The sequence below is a fragment of the Bos indicus x Bos taurus genome, chromosome 22 (genome assembly GCF_003369695.1).
Source record: "Bos indicus x Bos taurus breed Angus x Brahman F1 hybrid chromosome 22, Bos_hybrid_MaternalHap_v2.0, whole genome shotgun sequence".
NCBI lineage: Eukaryota > Metazoa > Chordata > Mammalia > Artiodactyla > Bovidae > Bos > Bos indicus x Bos taurus.
Window position 1 is genome coordinate 2272813 of NC_040097.1, and position 18125 is coordinate 2290937.

General features: G+C 55.0%; 1 protein-coding gene across 2 annotated transcripts in view; it reads right to left on the minus strand.

The window, feature by feature from the left end:
• Window positions 1-17087, minus strand: part of NUP210 (nucleoporin 210) — a 91743-nt gene extending 74656 nt beyond the window's left edge. For both annotated transcript variants that reach the window (XM_027523923.1, XM_027523922.1), the window contains exons 1-2: window positions 15679-17087; window positions 1203-1339 (exon numbers count right to left, since the gene is read on the minus strand). In XM_027523923.1, the coding sequence (XP_027379724.1) occupies window positions 1203-1339; window positions 15679-15851 (310 nt within the window). In that variant the 5' untranslated portion in view covers window positions 15852-17087. The remainder of the gene's footprint in view (window positions 1-1202; window positions 1340-15678) is intronic.
• Between the last annotated feature and the right edge of the window lie 1038 nt (window positions 17088-18125).

Below are 18125 nucleotides of genomic sequence, written 5' to 3' on the forward strand. Positions count from 1 at the left end.
TGAACGCCTGTCCCCGCCCTGAGATCAGGAACTACACCCAGAGCTTGTGCATCTGCGAGTGTGTACACCGTTTCCGCGTAACACTATCAAATGTGTGCTAAGTCGCTTCAGTCGCGTCCGACTCTTTGCGATCCCATGGACTGTGGCCCGCCAGGCTCGCCTGTCCGTGGGACCCTCCAGGCAAGAACACTGGAGTGGGCGGCCATGCCCTTCTCGCTCTACTGTAAAAGAGTGTGTGCACACCCACAGAGGCTTTTTTACTTGCTCCATCAATAAGACACATAAATGGCGTTACCTGGAGAATTCTCTAGGGCAGAAGCATAACAACGTGATAAAAAGTCATTCCGACTGTTCTCCAGGCATCATATAAAACTACCTGTACACGCTTAACTTTCTGAGAAGGTCATTCAGCCTCATTATCTAAAGCCTTAACAATATTTACATAGGCTGTGACCCTGTAAAGCTGGGACTCCATCCTTGGCAGGAAATCACCTGAAAGAACCCAGAATCGTTGTCTTGTGTAACGTGAGTTTCTTATGTAACACAAAACAAACATCAGAAAACAGTCTGGATATCCAGTACGGGGAAGGCTCGATACTCAGCCATTAAAACTAATCCTACAACAAAATGGGAACCTTTTCATGCCATCTTAGGCGGGGGAAGCACAATGGAAAATTCACTGCTTTCTGAGCGCTCTTTGCGGCCCCATGGACTGCAGCCCGCCAGGCCCCTCTGTCCATGGGATTCTCCAGGCAAGAATCCTGGAGTGGGGTGCCAATTCCTTCTCCAGGGGATCTTCCCAACACAGGGATCAAACTGTTACATCTCCGGCAGTGGAGGGCAGGTTCCCAGCGCGCCCTGGGAAGCCCCTTATGACCATAATATGGTAAATTAAAGATGGGGAAGTGAACGCTGCACAAATCTCTTCATTTTGAATCATTAAGAGTTATTTTAGTAACAAATAACAACTTAGAATGGAAGCCCCCCTCCACAGGCGGGAAGCGGGACACGTCCCTGGCAGGAAGGGAGCGGGCTGGGTGCTGCTCACTTGGTGACCCCCACCCACTCTGCAGGCGTCCTGCGACCCAACAAGTGAAGAGGAAGTGTGCCCGACCACGGCTCCACAGCCCCAGCGGCCCGGGGTCTCAGTAGGGTGCTCCCACCTCCCCATCCCCGCCAGGGCCAGGCCCGGAAGCCCTTACCGATGTCCTCTGCGAAGATGATGCTGGTCAGGCGGGCGGGCTGGGACAGGCGGGCCTGCACCACCGCCCTCCGGGAGCACTGCTGCTCGTCCAGGCCCAGAGGCTCGATGCTGGCCACCTCCGGCCGGGTTGACGACCTGAAGCGGGAAGACAAGAGCACACTCCCTGGAGCCGCTGGAGAGGCAGGGCTGCAACCCGAAGCCAGAGCCACAGCCTCCGTCTGCCCCAGACTCACAGGAGAGAGGGGCCAGGTTCTGCCAGCTTCAGACTCGGGTGAGCTGGGCGGCCAAGCCCCTCTGCTGGGAACAGGCTCCGCCCGCCCCAAGCTCATCCCACAGGAGACGGGACACTTGGAAACACCCCTACGGTCAACAGTCCTGAGAGGATAATTCCCTGGAACTGGAAATAACTGTGCCTACAGCCCTCAGGGAGGAGGACAGGCCAGGTACCCGCTGATCTCTAGGCTGGGTCGGGCACACGGCAGCTTCCCAGATGGTCATCTCCATCCCCAACAAGCTCTGCAAACCCAGAGCCTGCCCACGGGAACCAAGACAACAGGCACGACAGCCCAGCACACTCAGGGCCAAGGTTACGTGAAGGTGGGCAGAAGGGTAGGTAAACATTCAGACGGACGGATCCGCAGAATCCGTGACTTCCCACGGAGACTCGGGGCCTTGGAGTAACCGGCTGAAGGGACAGCGTGATGAGCAGGCACCCAGGGTTAGCGTGAGGTTTCTCATCTGAGACCTGGTGTAGCAGCAGTTTCCAGGGGAGTGAGATGCAGAGAGTGGGGAGGAGCAGAGTGGACGCTGCAGTACCGGGTGAGCACGGCCACTCGGGAGGTCAGGACGTTGATGCTGAGGTCAGGTGCTGAGGTTGGGAAGATGGGGATGCTGAGGTAGAGGAGACGGGGTGCTGAGCTCAGGGACACGGGGTGCAGAGGGCAAGCAGGCATTGGAGGCCACAGGAAGGAGCTAAGATTTATTCTGAGGACGATGACCAGCCCCTGGGCCATCTTGAGCAGGTGAACATTCTAATCTGATCCCCACTTTTCAGAGCACAGTCAGGACTGCCCTCCGTGTGCTCCAGGCGGGGAGGCCCCAGGGAAGGGCACCCATGGTCCCCAGGGCTGCGTGCAGCACCATGGTGCCCAGCAGGGAGTGGGCACTCCCGAGGCATGGCTGCCGCCCCTGCCCTGGGCTTTCACTGCCTGCAGCCTCAGTGTCCTGTGTTACTCAGAAGGAAACTTGTACAGTCTGCTGTTAAAAGGCAATGGTGTGAAATATACCCAACAGGCGTCTCCAAGTCGATGCAAGCCTCTCCAAGCTCAGCACGGATGCTCAGACAGCGCGAACACCCAGCACACAGCAGGATGTAGCAGCACCTCTGAGAATGAACCTCACCCCAGGCTGAGGGAGACGAACGTCTAAGCTCCCAGGGAAATGCATCTGTGGTCCCCGCACTAAGGGACATCCCCTGAGAAGAGTGCATTTCAGAGACCAACGGAGACAACAAACATTGAGCCCCGACAGGGAGAAGCGAGCAGGTCCTGGGCACAGCCTCGCCCCACACCACAGAACTGCAGAAGCTCTGTTGTTCCAAGTGATTTCAAAGGGCATCAGACCTCCCCACACGTGCACAGAGACACACAAAACTGATGAGGAAATTAACACCACATTGTAAATCAACTATACTTCACTTTGAAAAAAAAAATCTGACATGGAAACAAGAACAGGAAACACGCAGAGATCAGATCTGAGACCAAGGAGACAAATGTGACGGAGGGCGCAGCTTGGATCCAGGGGACCCAGGGGTAAAGAAGGAAGCTCAGTGGACACCCTGACGCAACCCAAGCCAGCTAGACTCTAGTTAACTCAAGTACCAGGGCTACTGTTTCCCTTTCTCAACAATCCTGGTCCTGAAGGATGGTAACTGTAGGCGAAGCTGGGTGAAGGTACAGAGGAACTCTCTGCATTATCTTTGTAACTTTCCTGTAAATCTAAAATTGCTCCAAACTTAAAAAAATTGTTCAACGACAAGGGGAGTGAGGGATGAATAGGCTGAGCACAGAGAATTTTTAGGGCAGCAAAACTATTCTGTATGATCCTCCTCTGATGATACAGTCGCACACGTTTGGCTGGCTACAATGAATCGGTGCCGACTGTGGACAGTAACGGCACACAGACGCTGATTGTAATAAGGTGTCCCTGCAGGTACAGCTTCCCAAGCGGCGCCAGTGATAAAGAATCTGCCTGCTGTGCAGGAGACCTGGGCTTGATCCCTGGGTCGGGACGATCCCCTGGAGAAGGGCATGGCTACGCGTAACTCCAGTATCTTGCCTGAGAAATTCCATGGGCAGTGGAGCCTGGTGGGCTGCAGTTCATGGGGTCGCAAAGCATCAGTCACGACAGAACACGCGTGTGCACACACACACACACACGCAGGCTCATCAGTTGAGACAAATGCACCATCTGGTGGGGGATGTTGATGGTGGTGGATGCTGGCGGGGGAGGGGGTATATACAGGAAACTGCTGTAATTTGGGCTCAATTTTTTTAATAAACCTAAAACTGCTCTTTTTAAGAGTCTGTTTAAAAAAAGTAAGACTGCTCATCGTCTTCTGCTTCTAACTTTGAGAAACAACGTGGGATGCCTCTTGTTCAGTGGCCCCGGGAGCCAGGAATCTGCACTATAAATCCCTCCCCAACCCCGAATCTCAGGCTCCTCAAGAACAGGAATGACAAGCTCTTTCCGCACTCCCTCAGGGCGGTGAATTAATCTCACTCTCCCAGTAAAGAAGTCAACGCAGATAAGAGCAGGCTGCCCTCATTTAAGTCCAAGAGGCCTGAAGTCCTCCTCCCACACCCAGGCCCTCCATGAGTGGCCCCTGAGATGCCTGCAGCCCCCTGAGCCTGGCCGGGAGCACCCCACCCCTCATCCAGGGCCCCCAGGGCTGCGGGGCTCCGCTAGGTACAGGGACAGCCCTGAGCTGCCCTGTCCAACAGAAATACACAGCAAATCACATTTAAAATGTCCTCGTTGCCTTACTAAAAAGCAATAGGGAGGGAGTCCCCAGGCCCAGTGGTTAAGACTCTGCACTTCCACTGCAGGGGGTGAGAGTTTGATCACTGGTTGATCTTAATTTTAATGACACATATTATTTCACCCCAAACATCCCAATCATCCTTATGACCCGGGGGCCCCTGCATTTTGGACATAGTGAATGGCCCCGGGGCAGGCCTTCAGGGGGAGGAGAGCCCTGCAGATGGTGTCCAATCCCAGCCTGGCTCCCTGGGCTCTTAAAGAAGCCCCTCCTCTTCACACTAACGGTGGTGCAGCCTGGAGATAACACAGAGCAGCCAGTGCAGCTACCCACCCCCCACACACAGGGGAGCTCAGGGCAAGGGAGCCACGGTCCACCCTCACAGGGAGCTGGGGTGCTGGAAAACACATCCCTCACCACCACCCCCTCTCACCCGGCTCTAAGACCCCACATCTGAAGCTGGCGGGCTCATCCCAACCACCTAGAGGGCTTAAGACAGGCTGGAGGCGTGTCTGTGTCCCCCGCAGAGGGTTATTCTCGGTTACCCTGGAGGATGCTTGGAGGCCCGTGTGCTCTGGCTGTGCCTTTAAGAGCAGAGAGCCCAGCAGGGGCCTGGTGTCGGGTGTCCCTGTCACAGACGGCTGGTGTGAGTCAGTGGAAAAAGCACTTTAGAAGGTGCTCGTCAGGGATTCGAAAGGGAAGGGGACCCCTGGAACCCAAATTCAGAGTGGGGATTGCGGGCGGGGATGAAAACTAGGAGCGGGAGCAAAGGGGGCTGCAGCTGCACCCAGAACGTCTCCTTACCGGAAAAAGCCAAACTAGCCAAACACACAAACTGCTGACGAGGCCCAATCTGACCTAGGAATATGGTGTTCACTGTGTTACTCTCTGTTCTTTTCTGTATTACTCTAACTTCTGAATAACAGTATTTCCCCGTCAACGTTAGACGTAACCTAGAGAGCTGCCGTGCCCTCGTTTTACGGAGGAGTGAAGTGTTGCCGTGAAAGTGTCAGTCGCTCAGTCGTGACCCTTTGTGACCCCACGGACTGTAGCCCGCCAGGCTCCTCTGTCCACGGGATTCTCCAGGCAAGAATCCTGGAGTGGGGTGCCATTGCCTCCTCCAGGGGATCTTCCCCACCCAGGGGTCCAACCCAGGTCTCCCGCGTTGCAGGCGGATTCTTTACCATCTGAGCCTCTATAGCCCCCGGAGAGAAGACGGGCTGGTTAGGGCCCCTCTGAGGCGGATTCTTTACCATCTGAGCCTCTATAGCCCCCGGAGAGAAGACGGGCTGGTTAGGGCCTCTCTGAGGACCAGAGAGGGTCAGGACACAGGGTCCAAATGCAAACGTGGATGTTTCCTGCCGTTCGAATCACGTCTCAGTCCCTCAGAAGTGTCGTGTCTGCGTCTCAGAGCTCTGGGTCACCCTGAGAGCTGCCCACAGAGGAGGCTGGCTCCCTCCTGGGCTGCGAAGGGAAGAGCTGACCATGTGTGTGCAGTTCTGGAAAGCTGCTGCCTCCGGGACCTGGCAAGAGAAGAATCACCTCCTCCACACAGGGAGGACGGGCCATCCTTCACAGACACGACGGTTAATCGCCCGACAGCCCGAGCCAGGCAGAGAGAGTGGAGATAAGGGGGGATGACAGGCAGGAGCCCCTTGCATGTGGCAAACGCAGAGATATCCAGACACGGTTCTTTTAAAAACCACAAGTGTGCTGGGGGCGTGCGGGGCTCATTTCACGTGTCAGTCTGGCCAGGACATGAGGTGCCCAGCTACTGGGTCAGACATTATTCTGGGTGTGTCTGAGGGTGTTTGGGGATGAGATTAGCACTTAAACCAGTAGACCAGTAAATGAAATTACGCTCCCCAGTGTGGGTGGGTGTCACCCACTCAGTTGAGGTCTGACTAGAACAAAAAGCCCGAGCTCGTCTATGCTGAGTCACTTCAGTCGTGTCCGACTCTTTGTGACCCTGTGGACTATAGCCCGCCAGGCTCCTCCATCCAGGGGATTCTCCAGGCAAGAATACTGGAGTGGGTTGCCGTGCCCTCCTCCAGGGGATCTTCCCGACCCGGGGATCGAACCCACGTCTCTACGTGTCCTGCTTTGGCAGGCGGGTTCTTTACCACTAGCGCCATCTGGGAAGCCACATATATATCTCCTATTAATTGTGGGTCTCTGGGGAACCTGACCAATATAGGGAGGGCATAGAAGATAATGAAAGGCATTGTCTACCCTGTGTTAAGCCCAGAGCTAAATCCTTCGATCCGTCAGATTACTTAACCCTCCAGCAGACACGTGTGGATAAAGCCAAACTGAGACTCAGAGAGGTTGAGTAATTTCCCCAAAGCACACAGCCATGAGTGGCAGGGCCAGGGGTCATAGCTATGTCCATGTGAGCCCAGATCAGACAGTCCTCACACCACACGAGTGCTTTCCCCAGAAACACACGGCACCACAGAGCAGCGAGGCCCAGATGAACTATGTTTGGATTGAGTCTTTGTGTCTTTTAATTAGCACACATTCATCTTTACTGTTTCAGGAAAAACAACTGTATCAAACGTATGAGCTCCTAAGTGTTAATACGGAGGAGCATCTCCAGTGTTCACAAAGGTAGTCATTTTGAAGGAAACAGTTCTAGTACAGGCAGGACATTAAAGAACCAACGCGGGACAGCAGCTGAGTGGCTGCAGTTTGGGGAGGAAATACCAGCGTGCATTCCTGGGGCAGCTGTGAGGGGCGGGGTCTCCAGGGTATCTCAGACAAGGACCGAGTAGCCTCCACAAGGCTGGCCGGAGCGCTAACAACCAGACTGTGCCCACGCTGCTTGCGGAGGACCCAGGCGAGGAAGGCACGGCAAGAGGGAAAGACACCATGTGGGCCGCAACGGCTTCCCCGGCCTGAGCCTTGCGGGCTCAGACCTGGCCGGGCACTTGACAGAGAAGACAGGGTCCGGTGGGGCAGAGGGCTGAGAGGCCCACGTGGGAACTGGCCCCAACAGCCAGGTCATTTGGATACAGCCTCGTGTTTGCCAAAGAAGCAGGTTCAGGCTCAACGGCTTTTCTGCACAAGAGCCTTCCTCTGCCCCCAGTTTTTCTGTTTGCTGTTTTAATTATTTAAATTTCTCTATTTATTTTATGTTGGCTGCAGGTCCTTCGTTGCAGCCTGCGGGCACTTCTCTAGCTGCGGCCCACAGACGCAGTTGACCCGTGGCGCGTAGCGCCTTAGTTCTCTAAGCAGGTACTCACACCCACGTCGCCTGCACTGGAAGGCAGATGCGTAACCACTGGACGACCAGGGAAGGCCCTGCCCCAATTTAAACGCACTGATGCCGCTGCTCAGAAAGGAGGAGAGCTGCTTCAGCCTGTCCATCCGTCATTCCGTGCATCTTAGCCAGAGGTCAGCAGGCCTGCCCACCCTCCCTGCTCACCCTCCCTGCTCACTCACTCGCCCCAAGGCCCGCAGGAGGAGCTGGAAGGCCCTCCCCAGGCCCCAGGCACAGGCGGTGCTGGCAAGACGGCCCTTTTCTCTGCTGAGAAGGTGAAGGCCTAGGACAGCAGGGCGCTGCCACACACCAGCTGTGTGACCTTGAACAAACAAGTCAACCTCTCTGGGCCTCTGTTTCTGCATCTGTACAATGGGAAGAAAAATGATACCTGCTGCAAAGGGTTGGGGTGGATTAGATAGGATGATAGACACCTTATCACAGGGCCTCGCAGAGTAAGCTCTCAAACTCAGGAACCAGGAGCAGGTGCCCAAATGAAGCGCTTGTGGCCCTGAGGTGTTTGGCGAGATTCCAACCACAAGAACTTTTGATTTTTAGAGGGAGGAAGAGAACAGGGGTCTTTCTAGATTCTGATCACTGATGCCTGACCTGTCCATCCACTTCCCTGAGTGAAGCCTGACCCTGATCCCGGCTGGCAGGGCCCCACCACCAACCACACACAGACATCCTCAGAAAGACCGCAAACATTCGGGTCAGAGGTGGGTTTCCCGGCTGGCGGGAGCCTGAGGCTTGACTTCTGCTCCAAAGTGCTCCTTCCCCCCAGTTCCCCTCCCCCCGCCATCCCTGAGCTTATGCTGACCCCACAGCCGGTTCTCCGTGGGGTCCCTAATGAACTCCTTCATTCATTCACGAATCCATATTTATTGGGTTTTGTGCAATGTTCCAGGTACTGCCGAGGCACTGGGAACACAGCAAAGTACCAGCTAAACATTAACCCCCTGCTTCACGGAGCTTACTTTTTGGGAGGAGGAGGAAAGAACAGACAAATGAGTGCGAGAAGGTGAGCTCTCAACCAGGGCTGTGGACACACAGGAGGGAAGGGCTGTGGCTTCCACCCAGGGCTGAAGGGAGCCTCGCTCAGGCGGGATGCGTGAGCAGGAGGGGCCACCACCAGGTCCCTGAATAACCGCAAGAAGGGTATTCCGGCAAAAGCACAGGAGAGCACAAAGGCCCCGAGACCACGGCAGGCATGACCCTCCTCCCCGTCAGACTCCCTTGGAGACCGAGCGGAAAGACAGAGTCCACGGCGTGCTCATTTCTTGCCCCCGTTGCACGCAGCTAAGACCCTGGTGCCAGTTTTTACAGATGCCCTTTAACAGGTCGACGGGCTTCCCTGGAGGCTCAGATGGTAAAGAATCTGCCTGCATTGCGGGAGACCTGGGTTCAATCCCTAGGTCAGGAAGATCCCCTGGAGAAGGAAATGGCAACTCAGTCCAGTATTCTTGCCTGGACAATTCTACAGAGAGAGAGCCTGGTGGGCTACAGTCCATGGGGTCGCAAAGATTTGGACACGACTGAGAAACTAACACTTTCATTTCATTTTGTTATGGAGTCTCTTCTACTCCAAATTTGCCGCATTTTCTATCATAAGTGACTCTTGAATGCTCTGCACATATTGAGACCATTATATGGCTTTTCTTCTTCATTTGGCTGATAGAAGAATTGTTTATTGTCGGTCAAGCAATTACACTGATTGGTTAGTATTAAACCAACCTTGCATTCCTGGGAACCAGCCCCAGTTGGTCATAATACATTACTCTTTTTATATTTTTCTGGATTTGATTTGCTATTTTGTTAAGGAATCTTGAACTCTGGGTCTGTGAATTTCTTTGTCTTGTAATATTTGTGCCTGGTTTGCAATCAATGTAATGTTGGCCTCATAAAAATAAGCTAGGAAATGACTGTTCTTTCTCTCTTTCCTGAAAGAGTTTATAAAGGATTTGTACTATTTCCTCCTTAAATGTTTCACAGAATTTACAAGTGAGGCAACTCGGGCTTGCAGTTTTCTTTCTGAGAAGGTCTATGACTATAAACTTAATTTTCCCAAATATCCTAAGTGGACAAGGTGTTCTGAGAACCCTCCCCCAAGTCCTGCACAGGAGCGGGGCGGGGCAACCCACGGCTGGGGGAGCCTGGGGTGCAGTGCTGATGGCCTGCGGCAGTGTTGCTTCTTTTCCTCCAGAATTTCTCACCCACATTCCAGCAAGACCACCCCCGCCCCCTGCCAGATCACAGCAGCTCCCGTCAAGGGCCCCAGCTGAGCAAACCCAGGATATACATGCCATCCCCACCCCCCCCCACACACACACACACAGAGCCGGGTAAACGTGCACACGTGGTGTCATTCCTGCAGGGGACCCGTGTTGGGTTTTGGCTGCCCAGCCTCCGCCCCCTCCTCAGTAACAGCACCCAGCTTTTCTGTGGGTGCTGCTCTTCTCCACCCTCAGACCATGAGGTTCCGGGTACCCATGCTCCTGGGACACTGGGAGGCCTGGTCAGTCAGCACTGTGAACCCTGAGCTGGAGGGGTCCAGACCCAGGGTGTGCCTCACCAGCCCCCATGGGGTTTGCAGGGCTGGAACTGCTGTCTAGGGAGCCCGAGGCAGAGGTCCAGACCTAGGACCTCAGACCAGGCTCTGCTGACCTCACTGAGCCCTGTGTGCAGCCTGAAATAAACTCTGCCAAAACAGTGTTTATTTAAACTTTACATAACTTCAAAGTTTATTTAAACTTTATTTAAACTATCGTAGTTTGAGTTTCCTGTCACATGCAGGCAACTCAGAAGAGTCTGCTGCTGCTACTGCTAAGTCACTTCAGTCGTGTCCGACTCTGTGCGACCCCATAGACGGCAGCCCAGCAGGCTCCCCTGTCCCTGGGATTCTCCAGGCAAGAACACTGGAGTGGGTTGCCATTTCCTTCTCCAATGCATGAAAGGGAAAAGTGAAAGTGAAGTCGCTCAGTCGCGTCCGACTCTTAGCGACCCCGTGGACTGCAGCCCACCAGGCTCCTCCGTCCATGGGATTTTACAGGCAAGAGGACTGGAGTGGGGTGCAGTTGCCTTCTCAGAAGAGTCTAGCCAAGTGAAACCCCGATTGAATTCTTCAAGACATGTTGTCTCATTTCATTCAAACTATTGGTACTATATTTTTTAAAAAAGAAAAAAAATGTCATTTATTATGTGCTTATTATGTGTCAGGCACAGAACAAAACACAGCACAAATATTTTATTTGCCTCCCAACAATCCAACTGAAACTTCCATATGATACCCATGGAAACAACAGCATGGATGGGATGTAACTTGCCCAAGGATACATTCCTAGAAACACCTCAGTGAGGCTGGTCTCTAGACCCCTCATCTGGACACCTCCCTCCCCTCTTGTGATAAATGCACCCAGATTGTTCAAGACAGAGCCAGCAGACTCCCTCTACCTGTAGTTGGACACAGGAGCGTCCATCCTGACAGACCTCAGTGAAAAACGACTCCATGTCCTCAATTACCCCGACCCCACTTACATCCTTAATCCTGCTTCTCAGTGTGCTGTCCACTTTCCGAAAACCCTCCTGAAGGAACCTGAGTAAAACAGCCATTGATGAAAAGGCCTGGCACATTTCCTGGGCATCCCAGGACTGAGAAGGCACAAGTCTGTGACTTGTCTTTTGTTTTTTGAAGTGGGCCTTTTTTTTCTCCCCAGTCTTTATTGAACTTGTTACAACATTACTTCTGTTTTATGTTTTGGGGCATTTTTGGCCAGGAGGCATGTGGGATCCTAGCTCCCCAACCAGGGATCAACCCCACACCCCCTGCATTGGGAAGCAAAGTCTTAACCACTGGACCGTGGGGAAGTCCCTGTGACCTGGCTTTGAACTTGGCTCTGCTCAGTTCCCTATTTGTGCAGTGGGTGGTCACTCTTGAGGTGTTTTGTTTTCAGGATTGAGTGGAGAGTAACACGCAAAATATGCAAAGGAATGAGCAGAAAAGCTGGTTCTGCTCTTTGGCTGCCTCGGCCGCCCCCACCTGCAGTATTCAAGCCCCTGCCTTCGGACCTGGGTGTCTGGCCGCCCACTCACTGTGGCGGCTGCCTGGACGCTGGCGCCTTCCCCAGTTTGCAGCCCCTCTCTTTCTACATCCAGTTATATCCAAGTTACCCTCCTATCATTATCCTACTTTAAAAAAAAATTTGATTCTTCTTTATTGAAAATTTACTTTAAAAGTTTTAAAGTACCACGCCCTTTAGGCCACGCCCTGAGGCATGTGGGATCTTGGTTCCCCCAACCAGGGATCTAACCCACACCCTGCAGTGAAAGTGCAAGTCCTAACCACTGGACCAGCAGGGAGGTCCTGCAGAAGTACTTAAAGAGGAAACTGTCTATCACCAGTGTAAACAGAAAGCCTATATGGTTTGCCATCCATCTGAAGCAACATAAAAACAAACATCAGTCCAAACACTGTTGCTACTTCCAGAGATGGGGTGAGGAAGGAAACAGGCTGATATCACCTGGTGTTAAGGAGACAGACTGTGGAAGTCAGGGCTGGAGGGGGAGAGGAGCGTTAGCAGACCGGGACTCAGTCTCAGTTTGGGAAGATGAAAAAGTTCTGGAGATGATGGCGGAGACGGCTGCTCAACAACATGAATGTAGCTGATGTCACTGAGCTGGACACTCAAAGACGGTTACTTTAATATGTGTATTTCACCAATTTTAAAAAAAAAAAAAAAAGAAAGAAAAAATAGAAACATGTTGGTGCCAGAAATGAAATTTATCTTCAGGGTGTCTAACCGGACATGGGAACCCAAGGACAGGGGAGGTCAGGAGTGGAAAAAGGAGAAGTGATGGTTTTGCAAAGAAGAGGTGGGTGGGGGCAGAGGAAGACACAGCCCCCCTCCACCCACTGCCTAACCGTCCCCCCAACACACACACACACAAACACACACACACACACACACACACACACGGAGGCAGAGCTCACAGGGCGGAAGTCACCACAAGAGCAGAGGGGGGTGAGGGTCAGGGACAGGAAGGGAAGCAGGTCCACTCGGTAAACACACTTGCCGTCACCTCCTTCTGTGGGTGCGGGAGGGGGGACCCGAGCACCCATGGGGGGGCCAGGACCCGTGGGCCGGGTTGGGTGGGAGGGCCACAGCCAGGGTCACCAGCTCAGCAACCCACTCCAGTACTCTTGCCTGGGAAATCCCATGGGCAGAGGAGCCTGGCACGCTACAGTCCATGGAGTCATAAACAGCTGGACACAACTCTCCGACTGAGCAAGCACCCAAGCAATAACATGAAATATCAAAAAAGAATCAGGAACTTGTCACAAAACCAGCAATACTGGTGTGACGGGAGGGGTTCAGTCAGGTCTGGCCAATTAGCCAGAGGCTGCACATCCCCAAAGAGCGTGGGTCAGAAGGCACCACTCCCTGTCCCCTGTCCCCTTCTGTGGGCTCTCGCTCGATGGAAACCACCACTCAGTCCCCCAGAGCACCTCCCTCCCGAGGCTTGCACTGACATGTGAACAGTTTTGACTTGATAATCTCTACAGTTCTCCTCACCTTAAAATTGCCTGAGTATTTGATGCTCTAAAATCAAGAAACAGGAAAAGTAAACTTAAAGCCTCTGGCTCAGGTATGCAATGATCCAGAAAACTGGGAGCTGGGCTGAAAATTCAAAGGCTGAGCAAAAACTCCCCCAGGGTCCAGGGGCGTTCTCACGTTCTCTGTTCTCCACCTCACAGACTTCACAGTGACCTCCTTGGTGAAGAAGAAGGCGGATAGAAAGCTTGCCTGCACACCCACTCTTAAAAGTTCCAGAAGAGACTCTTCAAAAACTAAAAACAACACCTGACTGGACTAGGAAGAGTGGACTGAAAATAAACATTTCCAACGCTTGAAGAACAAGATTTTCCCGTGACGTTAAGGGAGAAATCACAGCACCAAACACCTCCGAGACACTTAAGCAGTCTCACATTTGCTAAAAAAACTATGGATCAGATTCAAAACAAGTTATAAGGTACTTAGCATTCCTCTGATGCATCAGAGAGTAGGAATTTTGTTGCTGCTGTTTTCCCCCTTTCTCCTAAGAAGCTAGATAGGTAAATTAAAATCCATCAGTTTTTCCAAAAAAAGCAGTTAGGGGGAAAAAAAAAACAAAACAGTTGTTACTTCAAAAACAAAAAACACAGCTCTAGAATCTCAGGAAGTAGCACACAAGGACATCCAAGGGGGTTCGTTTGAAGCCAGCTGTTTGTAATAGTCGGCTTCCTTTTCCTTGCCCCCATATCAAGACAAGAGACATCCTCAACCAGAGAATGAGCACAGTCTCAGGCCAAGTCTGGCCTGACAGCTGATCCCCCAACACCAGTCAGAGCCCTGGACAAGGATGTAGAGAACTTAGAGCGAAGATCAGCCTCTGATACCAAGCCAGAAACACGACCCACCAGGTGCAGCAGGCACTAGCCCGAAAATGCATTTGGCTAACCTGGACTGTCGTTTCAGGAGACCTTCAGAAAACAAACAGGCACTAGTAATGCATGCACGGGGGCTCCGTGGGTAAAGAATCTGCCTGCAATGCAGGAGATGCAAGAGATGCTGGTTCAAGCCCTGGGTTGGGAAGATCCCCTGGAGGAGGGTTTGGCAACCCACTTGAGCCTTGCTGCCTGGAGAATGCCATGGACAGAGGCGCCTGGCGTGCTACAGTCCATGGGGTTGCAAAGAGTCGGAGACGACTCAAGTGACTCAGGAGAAAGCAGTCGGAGCCCCAGCAGCATGCTCTGTCGATGTGCACGCACTACTGGCCCCACAGACTTAACACACGCTGGACTCTGTAATGCGATCACACCTGTTACAGTCTAGCCTGGAAACAGGCAACCAAAGGAAGGAGCAGGGTGTAGCAGTGGGCGGCACCCCTCCCTTTCATCTCCAGCAAGGTGGCAGGGAGGTGTGGTAGAGCCTCGGCCACACCCAGCACTCAGCACCCCGCTAGGAATAGGAGTGGAGGCCACTTCAGGCCGCCTTCTTCTCCATCCGCCTTCTTCTCCATCCGAGGGATGGAGCGGCTGGACCGCATCACCCAACCACCTTGGGGTGAGGCGGACCCCTCGTCTCATTAGATCCTGGGGTTCCCAGATCACACCCCCCACAAGGTGCAGAATTCCTGAGCCCCCAGCAAGCTAGGAATCCAGGCCAACCCTGCTCTGTGGGCAACCTGGGGTGAATCACCAATCATTCCTTTGCATCTTTCATCTGTAATGTAGGTGTAAGTGTTAGTCACTAAGTCCTGCCTGAGTCTTTGTGACCCCATGGACTGTAGCCCGCCAGGCTCCTCTGTCCATGGCATTCTCCAGGCAAGAATACTGGACTGTGTTGCCATTTCTTTCTCCAATGTAGGTGTATCGTGTGTTAAAAACCAAGGGTTTGTCCGAAAGATCTCTCATCAAAGGCTTACATTCCTTCCCAAGACGCTGCACTGCTGACTCAACTCCCACGCACACCTTCCCCGCTTGCCCACAAGCCAGGTTCCCACACCAGTCCGGCGCCAGGAACGAGTCACCAGACAAACTCCAGCGAGCTGCCTGGGTCCCCAACCCAGGGCTCTGCAGGGCGCCAACTACCCCTCCCCGAGCCTGAAGGAGAACGGGGTGCGACCACGTGGACGCGCATCCCGGGCCGGCAGCTCTCCTCTGCGACCCTCTCCACCAGCAGAGGGTCCCTCCGGAAGGCCCGGACCGACAGGCCTTCGGAGACCCTCAGCAGCGCCCGCCAGACGCCCTCCGCGAGTCCAGCCTACCGCTGGGCTCCCGGCCGCACCCCCGCGCCCCGGCAGGCCCCCTCCTGCCCGAGCGCGCCGAGGCCCGGGCGGCGCCATGCGCAGTGGCGGCGACCCGCGCGCACGCCGCCGGGTCACGAGTGGCCAGTAGCCGGGGCAGTGGCCGATCGGCCGCCAACCCAGGGCCCGAGAGCGCGCGCCGGCGCACCTGCTGCGCGGGCCTGCGGGGGAGCGCGGCTCCCCGCCTCCCGGCGCCGGCCCGGCCCGAAGGCCGCGCGCCGCAGGCCCCGCCGGACCTGCCCGGGGCCGCGGCCATCTCCCCCGCCCGCGCACCTGCAGCGCGCCCGCCCGGCCGCCCGCGTCCAAGGCCCGCGCCGGGCCGCGCCTCACCAGCGGTAGCAGCCCTCCGAGGCCTCCAGCGTGAAGTTCACGCGCGTGGCCCGCGTGAAGGGCAGCAGCACCTTGGGGATGTTGAGCTTGGCCGCCAGCGCGCCGGGGCCCAGCGCCAGCAGCCCCGAGAGCAGGAGCAGCAGCGGCCGCAGCGCCCGGCCCCCAGCCGCCATCCTAGCCGCGCTTCACCTCTCGCGACCCGGTGCCCGGCGGCCCGCGCGCTCCCCTCGCGCCCTCCGTCCCCGGTCGCGCGCGCCCGGCCGGCAGGTGATAAGCGCGGGAGGGAGTGGGGCGGGGCGAGGGCCGCGGCCCTAGGCCACTTCCTGGGCCCTGGCGGGACCTGAGCGCGGGAACTGAAGGGGCCGGGCTCCCAGCCCCAGCCCCGGGCCCTGCGGGGCGGAGCGAGGGGCTGGGGCGCGCGCCGGGGCCCCGCGGTGGGTGGGTGAGTGGGATGGGGCGTGCGCCCGAGTCACCGCGGGCAGGGTGAATACGGCGCCGGCCTGCAGGCCACCCCTCGACCACGCGGGAAGCGCTGCACGGTTTCCTGGCCTCCACGTTCAGACCCCTGGTTTCAGACTCCTCTCTGCCACCTGCAGCCGTTCACTGGGCCCCGTGCAGCGCCTCTGGCCAGTGAGCCTGGCCAAGGCCCGACAAACAAGTCAGCTGGGCTCTTGAGACCTCGAGCTGGGTCAGAGGAGACCCCCATCAACACGCGAAGGAACAGGCTCCCAGGAAATCCGGAATGTGTACGCATCCTGGCCTAGGCATCCAAAAGAGGCGCCCAGTTCCGCAAGTATAAGCCACCTGCCGAAGTCCTGGACGCTTCTACCTCCTCCCAGGGAGGCACTGTGACCCCCAGTTCTCGAGGAGAAACAAGGTGAGTTGGCCTGAAGGCCGCTCAGCCACGAAGGACAGCGCCGAGGCTCTCAGACCCCAAAGCCCAGTTCTCTGCGCTGCACCCACTCTCTTCCTTCCGGAAGCCACGGGGAGGTTACTCCAAGGGCAGATTTAGGGGCCGACACCGCCAGCGCACATCCTGCCGCTCCTCTGCCCTCAACCGCGCAAGGGAGGGAACGCTCAGCGTCAGTGAATTCTGGGCGCAGAAGTCTGCGATCTTAAATTCAATCTACGGGTTGTGCTCTGGGTTTGTAGTTAGTTGTCTTTGTCCTGACTTACAGGAGGAGAGGGCTCAGCATGTACCCTACTCCCAGTTAAGATGCTAATCTGCTGCGCTGCGGGGAGGCCCCAGCCTATGGGAGGTCAGGAAAGGGCGGAGCAAGTGCTCAGGGGCCCCTAGTGTGAAGGGTCCAGGAAGTGTGCCCTGAATTGTAACCTGGGAGGCCCCTTGATCCCCTGGAGGAGGGCATGGCTACCCACTCCAGTATTCTTGCCTGGAGAATCCCATGGACAGAGGAGCCTGGTGGGCTGCAGCCCGTGGGGTTGCAAAGAGTCAGACAGGACTGAGCGACAAACCCTTGGCCTTTTCAGGCCCCTTGATGACCCTGTCTGAGGGTGGAGGGAGAGGCTGAACTTCAGTTCTGCTGGGAAAGGCTTCTAGGAGGAGGCGGCCCCTGTGTTGGGCAAAGACATCTCACTGGGTCTCAGAGAGGCCCCGATGGCCTAAGCCTGTTCCTCAGGGACCAGCCAGCTTTGCAACAGTAGGGAGGGGTGTTTGGGGATCACCCTCAAAGCCTTTCCTGGCGGCTCAGATGGTAAAGAGCCTGCCTGCCGTGTGGAAGACCCAGGTTCGATCCCTGGGTCCAGAAGATCCCCTGGAGAAGGACATGGCAACCCACTCCAGTATTCTTACCAGGAGAATCCCGTGCATGGAGGAACCTGGCTGGCTACAGTCCATGGGATCACAAAGAGTGGGACTCGACTGAGCTATTTCACTTTCACTTCCACTCAAGGCCTAAAGGCCCAGAGATCTCTGTGAGCTGGGCTCTTCCCTGTGTGAAGCCAAGGGCTCTGGGAGGGGAAATTCCAGTGGGCTCTCTTATGTAAAGAAATAAGAGTTGTATGAAAAAAACAGCCCGAGAGTGGGTATCTGTCAGGAATTCTTAGTGTTCTTGTTTGCATATTTTATTGATTCGTTTTTTAGTAAATAACGGATGGTTTAAGCTAAAAAGGCTGAAAAGAGCTCATAGTAAAAGTGACTCCCCCCTTCTCCCCCTCACCCAGCTCCTTTCCCAGAGGCAATCAGTGTTTTCTATTTGGGTATGCTTCCAGACAGATTTTATGCATACGTAAGCAAATACATGCGTGTATACATTTGAAATTCATGATATAACTCGTCATGTTCCAATCTGCCCACTTAAATTGGCAAACCAGGAGCCTTGCCCAGCAGGTAAGTAAATACAAGGGACTCGGCGGGCCATCAGGGATCTTAAGCCCCTCTGGCCCATCGGAAGCATGAGTCCCTGTGTGAAAGGACCCCCCTTTCCAGA